At 37.1% G+C, this 17800-nt stretch overlaps 2 protein-coding genes across 4 annotated transcripts; both read right to left on the reverse strand.

The window, feature by feature from the left end:
- Positions 1-304: 304 nt before the first annotated feature.
- On the reverse strand, positions 305-7165 carry senp6b (SUMO specific peptidase 6b). The gene is made up of 21 exons (XM_043262456.1): positions 6999-7165; positions 6726-6823; positions 6521-6643; positions 6401-6429; positions 6218-6301; positions 5950-6044; positions 5675-5860; positions 5553-5586; positions 4643-4804; positions 4360-4544; positions 4007-4054; positions 3244-3371; positions 3047-3163; positions 2841-2963; positions 2676-2768; positions 2357-2544; positions 1767-1825; positions 1638-1687; positions 1469-1537; positions 800-950; positions 305-710 (listed from the first exon to the last, which is right to left on the reverse strand). The coding sequence occupies exons 1-21, from the start codon at positions 6999-7001 to the stop codon at positions 585-587; spliced, it is 2151 nt and encodes a 716-aa protein (XP_043118391.1). The 5' UTR covers positions 7002-7165; the 3' UTR covers positions 305-584.
- A 1410-nt stretch (positions 7166-8575) lies between these two features.
- On the reverse strand, positions 8576-17732 carry mapre3a (microtubule-associated protein, RP/EB family, member 3a). 3 transcript variants are annotated; one of them, XM_043263354.1, is made up of 7 exons: positions 17584-17732; positions 15932-16055; positions 15519-15664; positions 14069-14225; positions 11540-11673; positions 11060-11212; positions 8576-10330 (listed from the first exon to the last, which is right to left on the reverse strand). In XM_043263354.1, the coding sequence occupies exons 2-7, from the start codon at positions 16050-16052 to the stop codon at positions 10262-10264; spliced, it is 780 nt and encodes a 259-aa protein (XP_043119289.1). In that variant the 5' UTR covers positions 16053-16055; positions 17584-17732; the 3' UTR covers positions 8576-10261. The 3 variants fall into 3 exon arrangements, with proteins under 3 accessions (XP_043119289.1, XP_043119288.1, XP_043119290.1); XM_043263353.1 differs by having other exon boundaries at positions 14027-14225; XM_043263355.1 differs by lacking the exon at positions 8576-10330 and having other exon boundaries at positions 11070-11398; positions 11523-11673; positions 14027-14225.
- Between the last annotated feature and the right edge of the window lie 68 nt (positions 17733-17800).

A 17800-nucleotide genomic window follows, 5' to 3' on the forward strand; every position in this document is an offset into this window, starting at 1 on the left:
AATTAAATGAATCTGGAATATGCATAAGCCACGTTCTTGAAGAAATGCGTTTGTTCATTTTAGGTGTACGTAAATCTGGGCCTTTAACCACAGGAATAAAATCTTAATGTTCTGCTTGTGTGACGAAACGGCAAGGGCTCTTTGTGTTTTTGCTACGGCACAGATGTCATTTTTAAACATAACACTACATAGACGGTCACAAATAGCCCTAAACTAATTGCATGTTCCCACCCGTAACGTTGGGGAGTAATGAGACCGTTTGAGGAAACCTGTTGGAAAACATTTATTTTTGAAATTCTGTTTAGAAAATGACACACTACGGGTTTAAATACGTCTTTTAAATACAAAAAAACACTCATACTTGGATTCTGCATTTGGCCAGCATGTATACAAAACTCTTACTTTATTGAATTTCAAGAACAAATCATCCATTTCTAAAGTAAACAACGCATTCATTTTAATTAATTTAAAGAAGCCACTTTTTTGCCTATTTCATTTCAAGAAAAAAAATCCTAAAGGAAGGGTTATTATAGTTTTTATGGCAACAATAAATGACCTGTAGGAAGCGTGTGACCTGAAAAAAATTAAACTTGTTGCTGTCTGTGAAGCCTGAGAATGAGCCGTTTGATTTGCCTCCTTTTTTTCTTCACTGTGCTCTGTGAAAACCAGCCGTTCAGGTCCATGTTGCGGTGGAAAGTTTGCGGTGGGTCCTAAAACAATGAATACGAACAGAATTTTTTACAACACAGAAAAAAAAAACGTTTTGGAATGAAACAAAAGCTCTTTAAAAAAAAAATACCTTGAGGAAGCTCTCCACATACTGCAGAAGGAAGATGCCACAGTCCGTGTAATTGTCCTGTTTTGGGACGATGGGACTCAATCCATCCATCACTCCATTTCCAAAACTCTGTTCAGAGCCCATTTTGACCTTCCATTCCTCTTGCAGGTACCTTTGGATTTACAGAAAATAAGTGGCTAGAATGGCGATAGATGGATAGATAGATAGATAGATAGATAGATAGATAGATAGATAGATAGATCATTGATCACATGTTATTTTTTTACTTCCACTTATTAAATTACTTCCACTGATTTAAACCAGGTTGCAACCCAGGTTAAACTAATATAACAAGCCGGCTAACATGCATGAGGTTTGCTCGGTTTGGGAGCGGATTTCCATTTGTGTGTCAGCAACGAGTCCTTGGAATTGATTTAAACAAATGATTCTTTCTAGCATACAAATGTCTCCACTGAGATTTGAATGTGGTCCAGCGAAGGACTCGGCTGTCTGAGCTGCCAAACTCCCCCTCGAGGAAGACAGCATCCCCCCCCCTCAAAGGAAACAGTCGTTAATTGGCGACATTTGCCGCTTAATGCAGGATGTAGGAGCGCACGAGAAAATGCGTGCTCGCTATTAACGCACAGGTGCAAAAATGATCAAGCACTTGAAAGGAAAGCAGATAATTACTCTTGGAGTATCTGCACCACTGATGATCTTCCACTGCAGGTGAGGGAGTCCATGATGAGTATGCACGGCCTGAAAACACAGTCCAGCGGATGACTGGGTGTAATGGAGAATTTCACCGACTTGTGACTGCCATCTAGCGACAGATAAAAAGGAAAACGTGGAAACTCACTGTTCGGAGACATTACCGTCACCGTTAAGGACAGATCTGTTCTTGATCGTCTGTAAGTCAGAAATAGAGAAGGTTAGCTCACTGTCTACGGATTTTTTACTGAATTAGAAAGTGATTAACGGACATGACCTGGTCGCCATCTTCAGCCTCGTCATCTGAAAGAAAGCAGAAACTCTGGTCTTGTTCGTCTATGGGAGAAAAACGCTTACGTAAATGAAACACTTATCACAGAAAACTGTTTTCCACCAAACTGATCAAAACAAAATGTTACAAAAGGTTTAAAAAAAGTCCTGATGTAACTTTCTGAATTCTGTAATAATGTCATGGTTCCCGCTAAAATAATAAACAGCACAACAGTCATTAATAGTGACAATGATAAGAAACGAAATTCCAGCTTTGCCATCACAGAAATCAATTGCATAAACATTCAAATAGAAAGCACTATTAACTGTTTTTCACACAATATTATTGCTTTTAGTGAATAAAAAAAACATTAGGCTTTTTTCAAAAAACGTTAAGTGTTTTACTGATTATTTCATAGATTTAAATAGATTTTAAAACCTCGAAAATATTGCTCTTGTCCACATCCAAAAATAATAAATATATATATATATATATATATATATATATATATATATATATCAAAATATAAATATATATTGTATTAAAACATAAACTTGTATTTGTGGCTATACTCTCAAAACAGTTTTCTAAATTACCTATGGATGGGCTCCATCTGGAGAGCTGCTTCGAGGATTCTGGAGAGTAGAAGAGGGACATGGGATTGGGTGGAGATTGATCGCAAAGATACTCCACTGAATACCTTCGCCCATTGAGGTGAAGATCCAAATCACTGGTCTGTGAAATCTTGCCAGGAAAACAGATGACAGCCAGGTACCAGTGAGCCCTGAGGAGACATTGCACAGGAGGGGCTCTTATTAAGACGTGCTCTTTCTTTTACCTACCTACACAACCTGAAAGTCTGCAAGAATTTTGTAAATGATCACCAAAGACGCGCAGCTTAAGTAAGAGACTCACATTTGATTGATTGGGACAAATATAAAGTTCTTCTCAAAAAGGTTGACGCCCCTGGTCCACGTTTTCACCCGACTATGCCGGCGCTCTTGAATGCTGCGATTCAGCGCAGTGTTAACACCCATTACGTTGATGTGCTTTTTTCACAAGACCGTATTCTATACATACGATACATCGGTGGTTCCCGGAAGCCTTCTGTGATCACTCTGAGTGAGATGCTTGAAGAAGAAAGAGCTGAACACATGGTACTTGGAGGCATCCTCTACTTCCTGCTGCACACAGACCAAATACCTGGCCAAATTACAAGTAGTACGTCGTTACATTGCCAATGGACCGAAGGAGATAGCCACTTCTACGATCTCAATAATGTTAACCTGAGATAGAAGTCTATTATCACATCGTTTAGGAATTCTCCTTCCTCGAGACAGTTGAGGTCATCCTCTGTGACGGTTATACCCCCTTTCGCTGGAGGAGGTGGGTATACAACCAGTCTGCAAAGAGACGGAGAGAAGAGCTCTGCTAGATAAATAACCCAATAACTGATCAGCTCACTATAGGTCAGCCAACTGACTTTTTGATATCGTCTTTGGGTGATGAAGGGAGCTCCATCAAATCGTCCTCATCACTGTCTGAGACACTGAGGGCTGCACTTTCCCATCGATGGGGATCAGGAGAGGCCGAAAATGGTGCCAAGTCATGCTAAACATTGAGAGAGGAAGATAAACAACTGAAATACCGTGTTAAAGGCAGCTTTATTAAAATGTATTGATTCTGTGGTAATATGAAAGGAAAAGGAAAGGTACAGTAAGGGAAAAGAAAGTAGAAGAACAGGGATGAGAAAAGGATAAGAAACAGGAAGCAAGAAGGCAAGGCAAATGTATTTATATAGCACATTTTCATACACGATGGTAATTCAGAGTGCTTTGCATAAATTAAATTAAAATAATCATAAAATAGAAAAAATAGCACAGCAATAAAACTAAGAATTTAAAATCTTTTGTAAAGATGTAAGATGAAAATAAAACAGACAATGTTTATACATAAAATACAGTGCAGAAGAAGAAAAGGATTCTAAAAGAAAGAAAAGAAAGTTAAGGGACAGAAGAAATTAAAAAAATTATAATAAAAAGGAGAAAGGATAAGAAAAGGAAATGAAAAAAGTAAATAAAAGAAGAGAGAGTGGAAATAAAAGGATATTAAACACAAAAGGAGAGAAAATTGAAAAAAAAAAAAATGCAAAAAAAAAGAAAGGGGAAGGAAAAGGGAAACGGAAAACAGAAAAGACAATAGAAAAAGGTAAAAGAAAAAGAAAGAAAAGGTTAGGCTTGAAAAACCTGACTCATGACAGGAAGTTCATCCTCTTCGAGCTGAAGCACAGTAAACTGAAGAGCAAACAAAAGTGTATATTACAGGAAAAAGGACATCAGAATGTGAAATACAAAGTAAAACGACTGAGGAGCACTTGTTTTTAAGTTTAACTCAAAGCAAAGTCACTTAATTTTAAACAGAAAACTGAAATCAAATTACTAGTGCAAATTTAAATCACCATTATAAAATGTACATTACATTTACATTAATGCAACAACATAACCCAACCATACTTAAACCCACAAGACTTTGCTTTACAAATAAATACATAAATGCATTCGTAACACCATAAAGGTGACAAAAACATGTCTTGACCCACCTGCTGCTTTTGGCCACACTGATGTTTCTTCAGTCTGTCATTGGTTTCTTCAAATGACAGTTTGGCCGGAAAACAGCTGATATTATTACGCTTGCCCACCTCTGTGAATATTTTCTCGAGTATGATTTGCTCTGGGAGAGTGAGCTCATTCTCAAAGATAAGGACAACGCGTGTCTCGCCTTCATCTGAGGACGCAACAGAAACCGTTTTACGCGATTTAACCCTCAAGCGCAGGAACGTCGGTCACACTTCATCACACATCGACTGCTCCAAAGCGACTCACTCCCGCTCTGGCAGTCACACCACATCTTGGACTCGTCTTCAGACATGTCAAGCTGGACTTGCAGATGGAGACACGTCTCTGGTGTCGTCTGTAAAAACAGGGCTGGCAGCTTCTGCTCAGTGCACCATTCACAACCCGTCAAATCCGACGCTTCTATTCGTCCTGACAGCAAAAAGGAAGAGGACATGTAGCCTTTTTTCATCACGCATCTGGAACGGATGCGGTTACTAAAATGGGTATTTATCACTTTTAGCATCTTCAGAAGATGCAGGAATAGTTTACCCAAAAAATGCATTCGCCAAAAATTAAGTCGCCCTCAGGATACATCATGTGAAATGTAGAAGAGTTTCTTCATTGGAAAAAGATCTTGAAATTAGCATTGTGTCACTTGCTCGCCACTGGATACTGGATAGCGAATGGGTGCCGTCAAAATAAGAGTTAAAACAGATGATTAAAGCATCACAATAATCTAGATAATCAATAATTTGCCTCCTGTACATAAGCGAAAAACTGTAAGAAATAAATCCATCATCAAGTTGTTTTTAAGAAAAACCCTTGCTTCTGGCTAAAATAAAAAGCCTCTATCCATATCTTTTTTTTTAGTAAATAAAACCCTTCTAAATAAATATGCTGGCACATTTTAATGCAAGTAGACTTTTTTATGGACTCTCATTTTGGCCAGAAATTATTTTTAACTCTAATTATAATTGACTGCAGAGGAACTATTGCTCAACTAAAGCAACGATACATTTATCCAAACCTGTTTTGATGAAGAAACAAACTAAGTGGATTAGATTTTCCCGAAATCTTTTGGGAGAACTACTCCTTTAAACCATATACCAATGTTTCAATTTCAAGGAAACAGTTGGGTCTAAAAACCCTGCTCTGTGGAAACGTTAACATGCTTTACCTTTATTTGCGATCTCAATGTAATCCACGGTAAACTGTAAATGAAAAGCAGACAGTACATCTGAGTATATGAGGTGTTAAATAATGCATTATGAATTCAGTGAGCCTGTAATTAATATTTACGGTGCACTGGGCGGTCAGAGCATCAGATCTTCTGAAATCCTTGGTCAGCTCTCCAACCTCAAAACTTCTGATACTGAGCGTAAGACTGTTTAGCCTCTGTGCAACACGTCTCTTTGGGATTTTCGGCAGAGCGGCCTTTTTGGCGATTGGATTTTTCACTCCGGCACGATGAATGACATTACCAAACTTTATTAAGAAAAGAACTGCTTCAGTTTTAAACTGAATGCACGAATCTTCACAATGATACGAGTATATTTTACTTGACTTTTTTTTACCTCATCTCTCATTTGACATTTTCGCAGGAGCTGTTTTTTCGGAGACGTCTCGTCGCTGTTCTTAAAAGTTGTTTTCTTCTGACCCACGAATAGATCTGTTAGAGGCAACGAAGCAAAAAAAAGTTTATCTTGGTATGATACAGTCAGAATAGGAAGCCCACACTCGAGAAGGAAAACAACGTAATGTAATTATGCTAAAAGGTCTTTTATCTGCTAAAAAAAACTAACTATAACACAAATCTTTTTTTAATAAACCTATGCAAGTTACCTGTATCAGCAAACAAAAAATTATCTTCACACTGGGTGTCCAGCTCATTTCTGGTTTTCTTTTCCTCCTTACTTGACAGCACATCTGCCCGGATGCCAGATACAGTTTGAATCATCAAAACAACCAGCTAAATGAGGGAATATTTTGACACATACAATATTATAACGCATAAAACGGCCTTACCTACAGAAGGACTGTTGGCGTGCTGTTTCCTACATACGCAAATATCAGTCAAAAGTCACTTTATTCCATTTCCATCAGCTAAACAAGGCATGTTATTATTTATTTGCAGTGAAGTCAAACCTCGTGTCAGTCCTCCAGGTGGACTTCAGAGCGAAGCTGAAGCGTTTGAACGGTCGTTCAAAACACCGCGTGCAAGGCTCAGCTTTGACGCTCTTAGTTTTTTCCTCTGAGGCTGGCCGGTCACTAAAACAACCGTATATCGAATTAATTATTCAGGGTTAATCAATGCTGATGCTGTTTTTTAACTCGTTCTGAAAACACGCACGGTCTCATCCCGAGCGGCCGGAGTCCGGAAGCGCTTCTCTCCAGCGGGTTGGGTTTGATTTTCGAAATGTTTTTTCGATCTTGGCCGAATGAACGAACCTTGTCCAAAACAGAAACGGCACAATTCACAACGGCCAGAGGGATATGCAGCTAGCGTTCATGAAATAGCGTGGCGTTTCGTTGTTGGCCCCGCAGCATCGATGATTCGCCAGACGAGGCCAGCTGGCAAACAGTAACTAATCAAGTTTTATGAAGTTAGTTTTCTGCCACTCACCATTTTAGAGTTAGCCTTCTATCCAACAATTAAAAAAAACATCTCAAGCTTAACGTAACATAAACGTATACATCAGCCTTTCTGATTGTTTACAGGTGCTTTGAAGCGGAGGGAAGTTTGATTCAGTGAATCGGAGCTTTGCGCGCTTTGCAATAGAATCATTTACTTGATTCAGTTTGAATCTTTTTTTCTTATTTTACGGCTACAAGTATCCTTTTTTTCAAATTTATTAAGGGACTACAGTTTAACTATTAAACGTTTTTATAAAATTAACAAAAGCTAAATAAGATAAAAACAAAATTAACAAATATTAAATGGCAACTTTTTCTTTTCAAACTTAATTTTGTTTATAGAAACTAAAACAGTCGTCTGTTTCCTCAGTGTTTACATTTATACTAAATTTAGCCCAAACTAAAATGCCTTTGGCTGACTATACAATTCAGTGAAGCTAGTATGGAAGATCATTTGCTAACTTTAATGATTCGTAAAACTATGGGTGCAGCTTCCGGTTCATCAGCCGCTATATATAAATAACGAGAATAACAAAATGCGGTAAAACTGTTTGCACTACAAACCATTGTGTTCATAATTAAGGTAATTCATTAAAATAATATGCTAAGATACATCAAGCAGGAAAATGAACTGTATTGCAAAGCTAAAAAATAGCTTGACTCAGATGAGACTGGAAGCTAGACCCATATAATTTAAAATGGCGGCGCCTATTTTATCGTCAGGAAAAGGGTGTATACAGTTAAAGGGACTCGCGTCCTCGTGTAAGTATACAGGTCTGTTCACGTTAGACAGGTGTCGACCGTCTGCTATCGAGTGAGCGTTCATCACATGTGAAGTCAGCGACCTCTGAAGTCTCTAGTACTGAACAGCAGCTCCTGCTCCTGCTTCGTCTGATCTGGTTTTAGGGTTGGCTGACTTCACAATTGAAGGCAACAGGTGGTAAGTGCAATGGTCTTTGGTACTCTTGCAAATTACAGTATTACTGCTGGTTATCAGCAGATTCTCGGTTTCCGATCAACAGATGTGCGGAAGTTTGGTGGATCTGCTAAAGCATCCTTCTATATTTCTTATAGGATATGCCAATTTAAAATTATATAAAATGTATGTATGTATGTGTGTGTGTGTGTGTGTGTATATATATATATATATATATATATATATATATATATATATATATATATATATATATATATATATATATATATAACAAAAAACATTGGCATTCTTTTTTTGATGTCCATGTCCCTTTATTAATCCAGATTTGGAAATCTGAAAAAAAGTGTGCATCTGGATCAGGATGATCCATTCCAATTTAGCTTTGAAAAACTGGCACAAAAGTAAGATGGGTTACCTAATCCTGAATAGAAAAACGTGGGATTACTAAATCCAGATCATTCTGATCCAGATTAAACTTTTTGAACACCTGGCCTCAGGTCAAAAAAGGAAGAAGTAAAACTGTATTTTTCATTAAGACTGATCGCACGAGACGTTATCTGAATATTTTTGTGTGCCGTAACATTTTACTAACCCTTTAACGTGCAGTTTTATGAAATGCATGGACAAAATCTATTTTCACGAATGTTTATTTACTCAAAACAACTTATGCAAACACAATTATGGCCGTACTGAGACAATGCAAGATGACTCAGGTTCTCAACACAGAGAGAAGTAGATTCAAACCAATGACATCTAGCATCTCTGTTTAATTTGATCAGGGCCTTTTACAAATCTGATATGACTTACAGTTAAGAATGCACAGCCCGTACGCTATTCAATAGCTGAGCGAAATAAATACAAAACAAAACACATAAATGCAGCAACACTAGCAGCAAACGTCAGTTCAGTTCGACATGACATCATCTGATCAGTAGTATCACGTTTGATTGCCACTAAAATGAAACGTACGCAGTAACAATGAGTACTGTCCCTCATGCTCAATGGTGTCCTGAACACTAGTTGAATATGACGGTAATACCGCTTTCCGTCCATTTGGTGAGTTTCTATTTAGCAGTATTTGAGGTGTAAGAATAATGTCACAATCAAGCACAACAGAAAAATATGATTTTCAAACAATCACTCATCAGTTGTCAATGTATAACATTCACATGCTCCCTGGGTATACGCAAAACAACCTGTGCCATAAGTTACTGTTGTCTCACACATTTTAAAGCCTCGCTGACATGTTTTCATGTCTTTTTTTTTGTTTGTTTGTTTTTTGTTTTATTTACCCTGTCACTGGCTCCTTCGCATTTAAAAGTATAAAATTCCTCTCTACAGCTCAGCATTTATTTCCACCGCGTCACTGACAAACTTGACATCGGTATCTTTGCAGATATAAAAGATTCATAATATATTACTGGTATTTGTCCTGATAGCGTCTGCTGTTTTTAGTCATTTAAAGGGCTAGTTGATCTAAAAATGACATTCTGTCAATATCTACTCGCCTACATGCCCATTCCAAACATGTATGATATTTCTGTTGTACAACGAAAGCAACCAAAGCTTTTAAGCTTCGATAAGGATGCGGAAAAATAGAAGCCTTCTCAAGCTGTTCGACTGAAATTAACGTTATTCGCTGATAATCTTGACATCTTCTCTAGCTGTTGCTTTTTGTAGTTCGTCTGCGTTCGTTTTCAAGCTTGAAAGCTTCAGTTGAATTTTCTGCAGCAGTCATACGGGTTCGGAACAACATGAGGGTAAAAAATTGATAGAATAGCCATTTCTGCGTGAATTATCCCTTTAAACGTGTACAGTCAGTGAGAGAGGCAGACTGAAGCTGGAGACAGATGGATGGCGTGATACTGATCGTTTCATACTGAATGGAGCCGAGACAGACCTCAACTAAAACGTGTATGAAAGTCTCACAACGAATAACTGCATTCCAAGCATTTTTCTTCATTTTCTTTTTCTTTAAAAACATCTTTCCCATCACAATATTTACATTTTTTTTCAGTCCACTGTGCTACCCACAATCTATGATACCTTTTTCATTCTCTATGTCGTTATGTAAAACATGCTGTGACGGCTAGGATGTGTCGTTGTTGGTGCTACTGTCTGGATGGGGTTGAGGACGGTGAGCGATTGTTGATACCTATGTAGTGCATAAACCAGCGTCGGAGGACAAAGAGAGAGTATATATGGTGAGCCCATACATTTGTAGGAAACCTAGAGGATATTAACAGCGTGCGATAGAGGGGAGTCATTCAAATTGGTGGGGAGAGGAAATGGTGAAGGGTCACGACGATGTGTGCTCAGTATTCGTCCTGGTCCAAGTGGGCCTGCTCGTCTATTTCATCGTCTTCTGGTGGTGCAAAGCCATCCTGTATGGAAAAAAAAAATTAAAGACTGCATTCAGCACTGCACTGCATAAGAATAAGTAACATTTTGTATATTCCAGTCATACACGAATACACCTGCTTTGAATAAATAAATCTAAACTTTTAGAAGTTAAGTTTTGTGCAAATCTGTAAAGGAAACGTGCCTCATTATGGTTTCCAAAAAATGTGTCATTAGACTAGTTTTCTTAATTTTATTTCACAGTTTCATAATGGTTCTAATGAAAACATCAGTAGCAACAGTGTCCAGTACTCGGTAGTAACTGATTACATGTAATCCAGATTACATAATCACAGTCCAAAAATGAAATACTTGTAATTAGAGTATATAACATTTTAAAATGCTCATAATCAGAATAATAATAAACTCATAATCTCAAATAAATAATCTTTAAAAAGTAATCAGATTACGTTACCTAGCCCAAGTAACCTAGATTACATTACTAACTATAGTTTTCATCATGTAATCTGTAATTAGTAACTGACAAAAATTAGTAAGTAATCTACCCAGGTACATGTACATTTCACATCATTTATTCTAATTCTGAGGCTTCAGCTTGCCATTTTCTTACATATTTATATATGAATTCAGTAGATTTAGCTGCAATTTAATTCAGTTTTTTTAGTAATTTTCTCAGAACAGTGAACAGGAATCAACCTGACAGATATATCAGTCAAATAATTATTATCACTTAATTAAGTCATTGGCAGTACCTCTGTGGCATACAGAATGTCAATTATCCTACTGATAATGGGGTTGTTTTCAGTCTCATGTTCTTGACAGATCAGTTCAATGTCTCGAAGTTTGCTGAAGTAGAAATCTCTTTCCTTCTCCAGGCCATCTACTGTTAACTTCAGCTCCATCAACTTCAAAAAAAACAAAACAAAGCAAAAGACAAGGACAAAATGTAAGATACTATTCGTCAGAACGTGACCTTTCCTTAATGGGAAAAAGTCAACATGCTTATGATAAGACAATCTATATCCAGACACAGAAGAATATAAAATAAAATGCAATTATCTGAATAGGTGGGAAAGAAGATAAGGAATGATCTGAGGAAAATGGGAGAAAAAAAGATAATAAAAATGACAAATGCAAAATCTACCGACATTTTTTAATACTCAATTCTACATTTTCCAATTGAAAGTATTCCAAGGTAGAGTAAGTTTTCCTTACCCTCCCGGGGACTCTACCTGTTGATTAAGCTCCATGATTTCAGCATCACTTCCCCCATTTCTGGTATGTGTGGGGTTCTTCCTAATGGTGGTGGTCACCCTCTGTGGTGTGGGCATGTTTTTAGGTACTGTTGGCGATGTTCTCTGAGGCCCTGAAATTGGAGATGTTATGCATTTAGTTACAATAAATGAGATCTGTTCAGTAAAATGTACAAACTAATCCATGCAATTTTAAGGTTTTTTTTATTATTATTTCTATCAGCTTCTTTAAACACATATAGCTCTGTTCCATACCATAGCGGGCCAAAATGGACCCTCATAAGTGACTGATCTCAGACTTCATGACAGCTCAAATAACAGTCAATTCTGTCTGACAACAGTTATTTTGAATTGAATTTTAGGTGGCTTACTAAATTGTATTGAATTGCCTTTACATATACAGCATATAAAAATACACAATACCTAACTTTGGACAGAATTTGACCATCCTCGAGAGTGAGACTATGATGCATTTAAAGAAATGGTTCACCAAAAATGACAACATGTTGAGTATGTGTTTACCCTCATGCAATGCATAATGTAGATGAGTTTGTTTCTTCATCAGAACAGATTTGGAGAAATTTAATGACGCTTCCTCCTCTGAAAAAGCATTTTCCCTTTTGTCCTATCACATTAAAATCCACTGACATATAAAACAGTTTGGACTGTTTTTGTTTGTAATCTTGTGCAAATTTCTCTTTTTCACTGGAGAAAGCAATACTATAGATAGCGGACCTAAAAACATCTACATTAATTGAATTAGTTTACTATAAACATTTAGCAGGACATTCATTTTTGAAATTAGGTTCTTTTAATATTTTTATCAGCTGTCTGGACCCCATTGGCACCCAGAGGATCCATTGAGCAAGTGATAATGGTGTAATGAGTGTAATGCTAAATTTCCCCAAACTCATCTACGCCTTAAATGGCCAGACGACAAGTACATTTTCAGCAAACTTTCACGTTTGGGTGAAATATTCCTGTAAATGCAGTCTAAGATGGCAGCTCACTGGGTTTTTGAACAGAGCCAATGATTCTCTAAAATGAGCTCCAGAAGAGATTCGGTAAGATCAGCCTTTAACAAGCTACAGCATGGGCTGCTTGTTACCCCATTACTTTGGTTAAGCCTGTGTGTGTGCGTGCGATCAAACATTAACTGTTCCAAAAGCCTGTTATCCACTTTACATCTGGCAGGTTTAACCAAAGTCAGGGAAGTGTGACGAGATGTGACTACAAACTAAACGGAGGTCACATTCCCAATCCACCCCAGCGATCACAAAAGCAGTCAATTGTCAGCGAATTAGGACACCACTTTTGTAACTCTCTGGGGGCTCTGTTTCCAGTACTTGGCTGTTAACCCTCTATTGCGCAATGTTGCGTGTCACTTTTCAAGCACAAAACATGCCAATAAAGGTTCGTTAATGAAGGAATGATTTTAAATAAAAAAAATATATAATTATAATTTACTGCTTTGTAATTGTGCTCTGCCTCAAAAAGACTTTTGTGATTTACATTAGTGAATAAAATTCATTTTAAAAGAGTTAATAAATGGTTTGTACACTACTGAGCAAAGGTTCCCAAAAAGCTGTGAAATGACTCTTTTCTGATTTAATATGTTTTAAAAAGTAAATTATTCCTCTTACGGCAAAGCTGAATTGCAGCAGCCATTACTCCATATTTCATATTTATAAATAAAAGTATTAAGTATAAAAATAAAGACATTTTTACAGACGAAAACCTCTTAACAATAGTGTTTGTTTTTATTTATTTTATTTTAGAATTGACTTAACGTTAAAGTGCCATTTAAATACAGTGTAAACTTAGCCAGGTATAAAGGCTTCTAATATTAGCTTTAATATTATCAAACTCGTGAGCACAGGATTGATCCTGATTGGCTAACAATGTTTGTACTGTTCATCAGCTAGAAAAAAATTGTTCTGGAAGTGATTACGATGATATCATTTCTCATTAAATATTATCATTATTTCTCTATTTTTTATTTAATTTTTATGAACTTATTTTTTTCTGTCACCACATAGGACTTATTTAACATTTTAGTATGAGGTTGATTTTATGCAAGCAAACTGACCAAATCATTTTTAAAAGCTTTTATAAGGCATGCAACAGAGGGTTGAAATAAAAGGCTTTTTTTGTTGTAAGTTATTTCAGATGACAATGGCCAATACTGAATTTGGAGGAAGCGAGGGATGAATAGGACCGACCGAAGTGACCCTAAGCAAGCAGCAATGACCCTACAGGACAGCCCATGAGAGAATGATTCTGGACAACCGTTTGTTAGTACCGCACTAACAGAGCGACACGGAGCTCTTTTAATGCTGAATTCATTGTTTTCTCATTGATGAAAGCTTGGGCATGGAGTAAATCATTCTCTTTGCAGAGCACGCCGTCGATCAGTAGAAGCTCAGCAATCAATGCAACAAAGGGGCGGCAGAATCCGGAGGTTACCTGAGGGACCAGTTCTCTTGGGTTTGTGGGAAAAGTGTTCACCTGGATTTGGTGGAGGAGCCACATCCTGGCCCTGTCTAGCTTGACAGGGATCATACTCTTTTCCGTCATAATTGGCATCAAAGAATTTTTTAAACCACTGGACGAATTCAAAGTTGTCCTGGAATTTTCCTTTCACTAATTTTTCCACTGGAATTATCTGGATGACAAAAGGAAAAAAAAAATATTAGGACAATACAACATTCATTTGTAATCGAGAGAGGTGTCGTTTTTACGCTAAAATCCTTTATCGTGTCCTAGGAAATTTACAGTATACAAAAGCATAAGTGTGACCCTGGACCACAAAACCAGTCTTGAGTGTAAATGTTTCAGAAATTGAGATTTATACATTATCTGAAAGTTGAATAGATAAGCTTTTCATTTATATATGTCTTGTTAGAATAGGACTGAGATACAACCACTTGAATATCTGGAATCTGTGGGCGGAAAAAAATCTAAATACTTTTTTAATTTGAATATAGTTACGGTAGGAAATGTACAAAATATCTTCATTGAACATGATCTTTATTTAATATCCTAATGATTTTTGACAAAAAAGAAAAATCGCAACAATGTGTTTTTGGCCACTGCCACAAATATATACCAACAACCTAAGGATTTAAGGTTCTGTGGTCCAGCGTCACATTTGACAAAGAACATTAGACACCTTCACTTATCTCAAGTCAACTTTAAACGACACCAAAAACCTGCACCCTGATCGATCATTTGGTAAACAAAAATACACTAATATATAGTGTGTACTGCATCAATATATGTGGCAGACTTTGATAAGCAATTATAACTACTTAACTAATGATCTGAGGTTTAATATGATATGAGGTTTAATAAAAGCGCCTTCTCATTTTTTATTAGAGATGTCTGTTATATTAAATATTAATTAGTTTCATACTATGATAAATAAAAATGAATTAATGAATGTTCAAAAAGCACTGGTATAACCTAATTAAAAATCACATACCATGCATAATCTTTCATACCACCTGGTTGCTTTTTTGCTCAAAACACAAGTTATATTTAAAAACTACAAGCAAAAGTACCGCAACTTGTTTCTTTGACCTTATTTATTGCACTTTTTTACGGGATAGTTTTGCTTTGTTGTGTCTCAGTCTCTTTTGACCTAGTTTCTCTTTCTGTGTGATCATCATTATCTTTAGTTCAGTTGCCTGTTTTTTTTGTACATTTTCAAATAAATGATTTCTTTCTTTTTTACTTCTCACTGACCTTTTTGGATCATCAACAGTTACTATTATGTAATAACATTTATGTAAAACAATGAAATGTTCTATATAAATAAACATGCCTGATTTGTTTTGCTGTTAACTTGTGTATGTAGTTTCTAAATGTGTAAAGACTAAAAGCAGAATATTAAAGTTAAAAATAAATTGAAGTGTGAGATGAACATAGATTTAAATATGCCGAAGGGCCGACTAACTTTATCAACGTTCATCCTTTTGAAAGCTGCCTGGAGTACTTTGAAGTTGTGTATAAACTCGTGTTCCAGCTTTGCTTGAAATTTCACTTTCTTTAAAAGAATGCACCCCGGGAACAACATGTCCATGAACTGACAGTAAGCCGCCCCTGAGGACAAAAGAGCAAAAGAGAACGTGCGTGATAGGGAACAATAAAGAAAAAACATCTTTGATCAACATGCACGCGTGTGCTACCTTATTAGCATTGAGTTTAAAGTAAATGCTCCCATTCGACTGATAGAGATACAAATACTTAGCATTAAATACTGAAATAAACCATAGTGTTATACGATCTACAGAAGTAATAAGAGTACGCCACTGCCATTCACAAGATGAAAGACAGAAATACTTTAAGGTATAAGGCGGTACGACCCACCTGAACATAATTGTTCTATTTTGGTGTAGGTGAGTTGAAGGGAGTCGTTCACCCACGCCAGCATGTCATGTCGACTCAGGTTCTCAATTGTTACTGACGTGGAGTATACATTCACTGCCATCTCCTGCAAAGAAAAAGGAAGTGTATACGCGTGTGTAAAGTTGATTTACAATGTCCTTTTGAAAACAGGATGGCAGGTATTCTCTGAATATGTGTCACTGTGTCGGTGTCTGCTTGGTTACTTAAGAGCGTCATTCAGTTCTGCACTGAAGTTGTCCCTGCATCACTGCTGAGTAAAATTGTAATCACACTATAAGTTTCAATCCTCCAAAGATAATCCAGCCGGATTAAAGTGTTTCTGAGATGTTGTTAACCATGCACATCTGGTGCGCCCGGCGGAAATCACACACATCTTCTACAGGGACACAATATATGTGTATTTCACTGCATTAAGTCTGTAAACTATGATTCTTGAGCACTGGGACAGAAAAGAGCTACGATGTAATGGATTGCCGGCAGGGTTTAACTTTTTTCAGCTGTTGCAAGCAAATAGTTTATCATTTTAATAGCATGTTATTATTTTTGTGTATTTTAGAAATACATATTGTGTGTATGACAGCATGGTTTATAATATCATATGGTATTTAATGGTGCGAGATAAAATATCGTTAATGTTGTATTACATGTTTATAAATGTTCATAATTATTTTAAAGTGCTGAGGCATTTTTATTAACCCCTTCTTGTAATAATATAATATAAAAATGAATATAGGCCGCTGTATTTTTGTTACACACAATTCCTAATCCTCAAACGCATTAATCTCAATCTTGTAATAAGTTAAAAAAACCACCCGTTCTGTGACTTTATAATTTTCTAATATAACAATTTAAACGAAATGAGCGGTTAATAAAACTAAATCGCGCTTGTGTTTTGTAATATTGTATTTCTCAGATCACGCACAGCTATGCTGCTATATTAAACTTATATTAAACAGGTACTGCATTTAATTTTTCTTTATTTTCTTTTATTATTTTCTCCTCACGCCTCAAAAATCGGTAAGAGAGAAAGCTGGTTGAAAATGATTATTGTACAAATACTGTACAAATGGTATTTTTCCTAACACAACAGGTCTATTGTGCCGGATCTGGAGAAATGAAGCAAGAGATTGACAGGTGCTTGTCTGTTTGACAAACTATTTGCACGTTGCTATGTCATGTCAAAAATATCAGTTATCATACCAAACGAATGCATTGTATTCGCGTTTATTTATCCTTTGCCGCAAACGACGTCTCACCAGTAACGTTATATTACAGTATCTCACATGATGGGAGTCACACAGGCCCTTTAACGCGCTCTGTTTATCACTGATACGGCTCTTTTTTTGTCTTTACGCCGAAATGCGCACACGAGTTTTGCGTTTAGCTCTGTAAAACAGCCCGCAGTGGTATGTCATGCATGCGAGTCCGTGAAACAAACGGTCCGTTATCGTGACAGCTCCGCAGGCCCTCCGCCGCACGCGAGCAACACCAAACACGCTCGAGACACAAACACACATAATACACAGACGAAAGAGGCCGCGGAGCCTATTTAATGGCATTCGCTGGAAAGAATACAGATATATATTATAATATTTCAACCGCGTTATACTCACCGTATTTTGACCGCGTCCTTTCCAATGTTGATATTACACTGGCAGAGTGCAATCCGCTGCTGCCCGCCGTCCCGTGGGTTGCCAGATATGCGCCGCTGCCTAGTTACGGGCAACAGCGCCACGCGCTCCTGCAACAAACCGAGCTCCTCCGCGCATGCGCGCCGCCCCTCGTTACGGACGCGTCTCTTTGTGAAGGACCGGATAACAGGACGCTTTC

The sequence above is a fragment of the Puntigrus tetrazona genome, chromosome 17 (assembly GCF_018831695.1).
Source record: "Puntigrus tetrazona isolate hp1 chromosome 17, ASM1883169v1, whole genome shotgun sequence".
NCBI classification, from domain to species: domain Eukaryota; kingdom Metazoa; phylum Chordata; class Actinopteri; order Cypriniformes; family Cyprinidae; genus Puntigrus; species Puntigrus tetrazona.

Coding starts and splice junctions, on each gene's coding strand:
- senp6b (XM_043262456.1), bottom strand. Junction 1,688..1,766: donor AGGCTGAAGATGGCGACCAG/GTCATGTCCGTT, acceptor TCTGACTTACAG/ACGATCAAGAACAGATCTGT. Junction 951..1,468: donor GTGGTGCAGATACTCCAAGA/GTAATTATCTGC, acceptor GTAAATCCAAAG/GTACCTGCAAGAGGAATGGA.
- mapre3a (XM_043263353.1), bottom strand. CDS start 16,052: ATGGCAGTGAATGTATACTCCACGTCAGTAACAATTGAGAACCTGAGT. Junction 15,665..15,931: donor AATAGAACAATTATGTTCAG/GTGGGTCGTACC, acceptor TTTTGTCCTCAG/GGGCGGCTTACTGTCAGTTC. Junction 11,674..14,026: donor CAAGAGAACTGGTCCCTCAG/GTAACCTCCGGA, acceptor CTCCAATTTCAG/GGCCTCAGAGAACATCGCCA.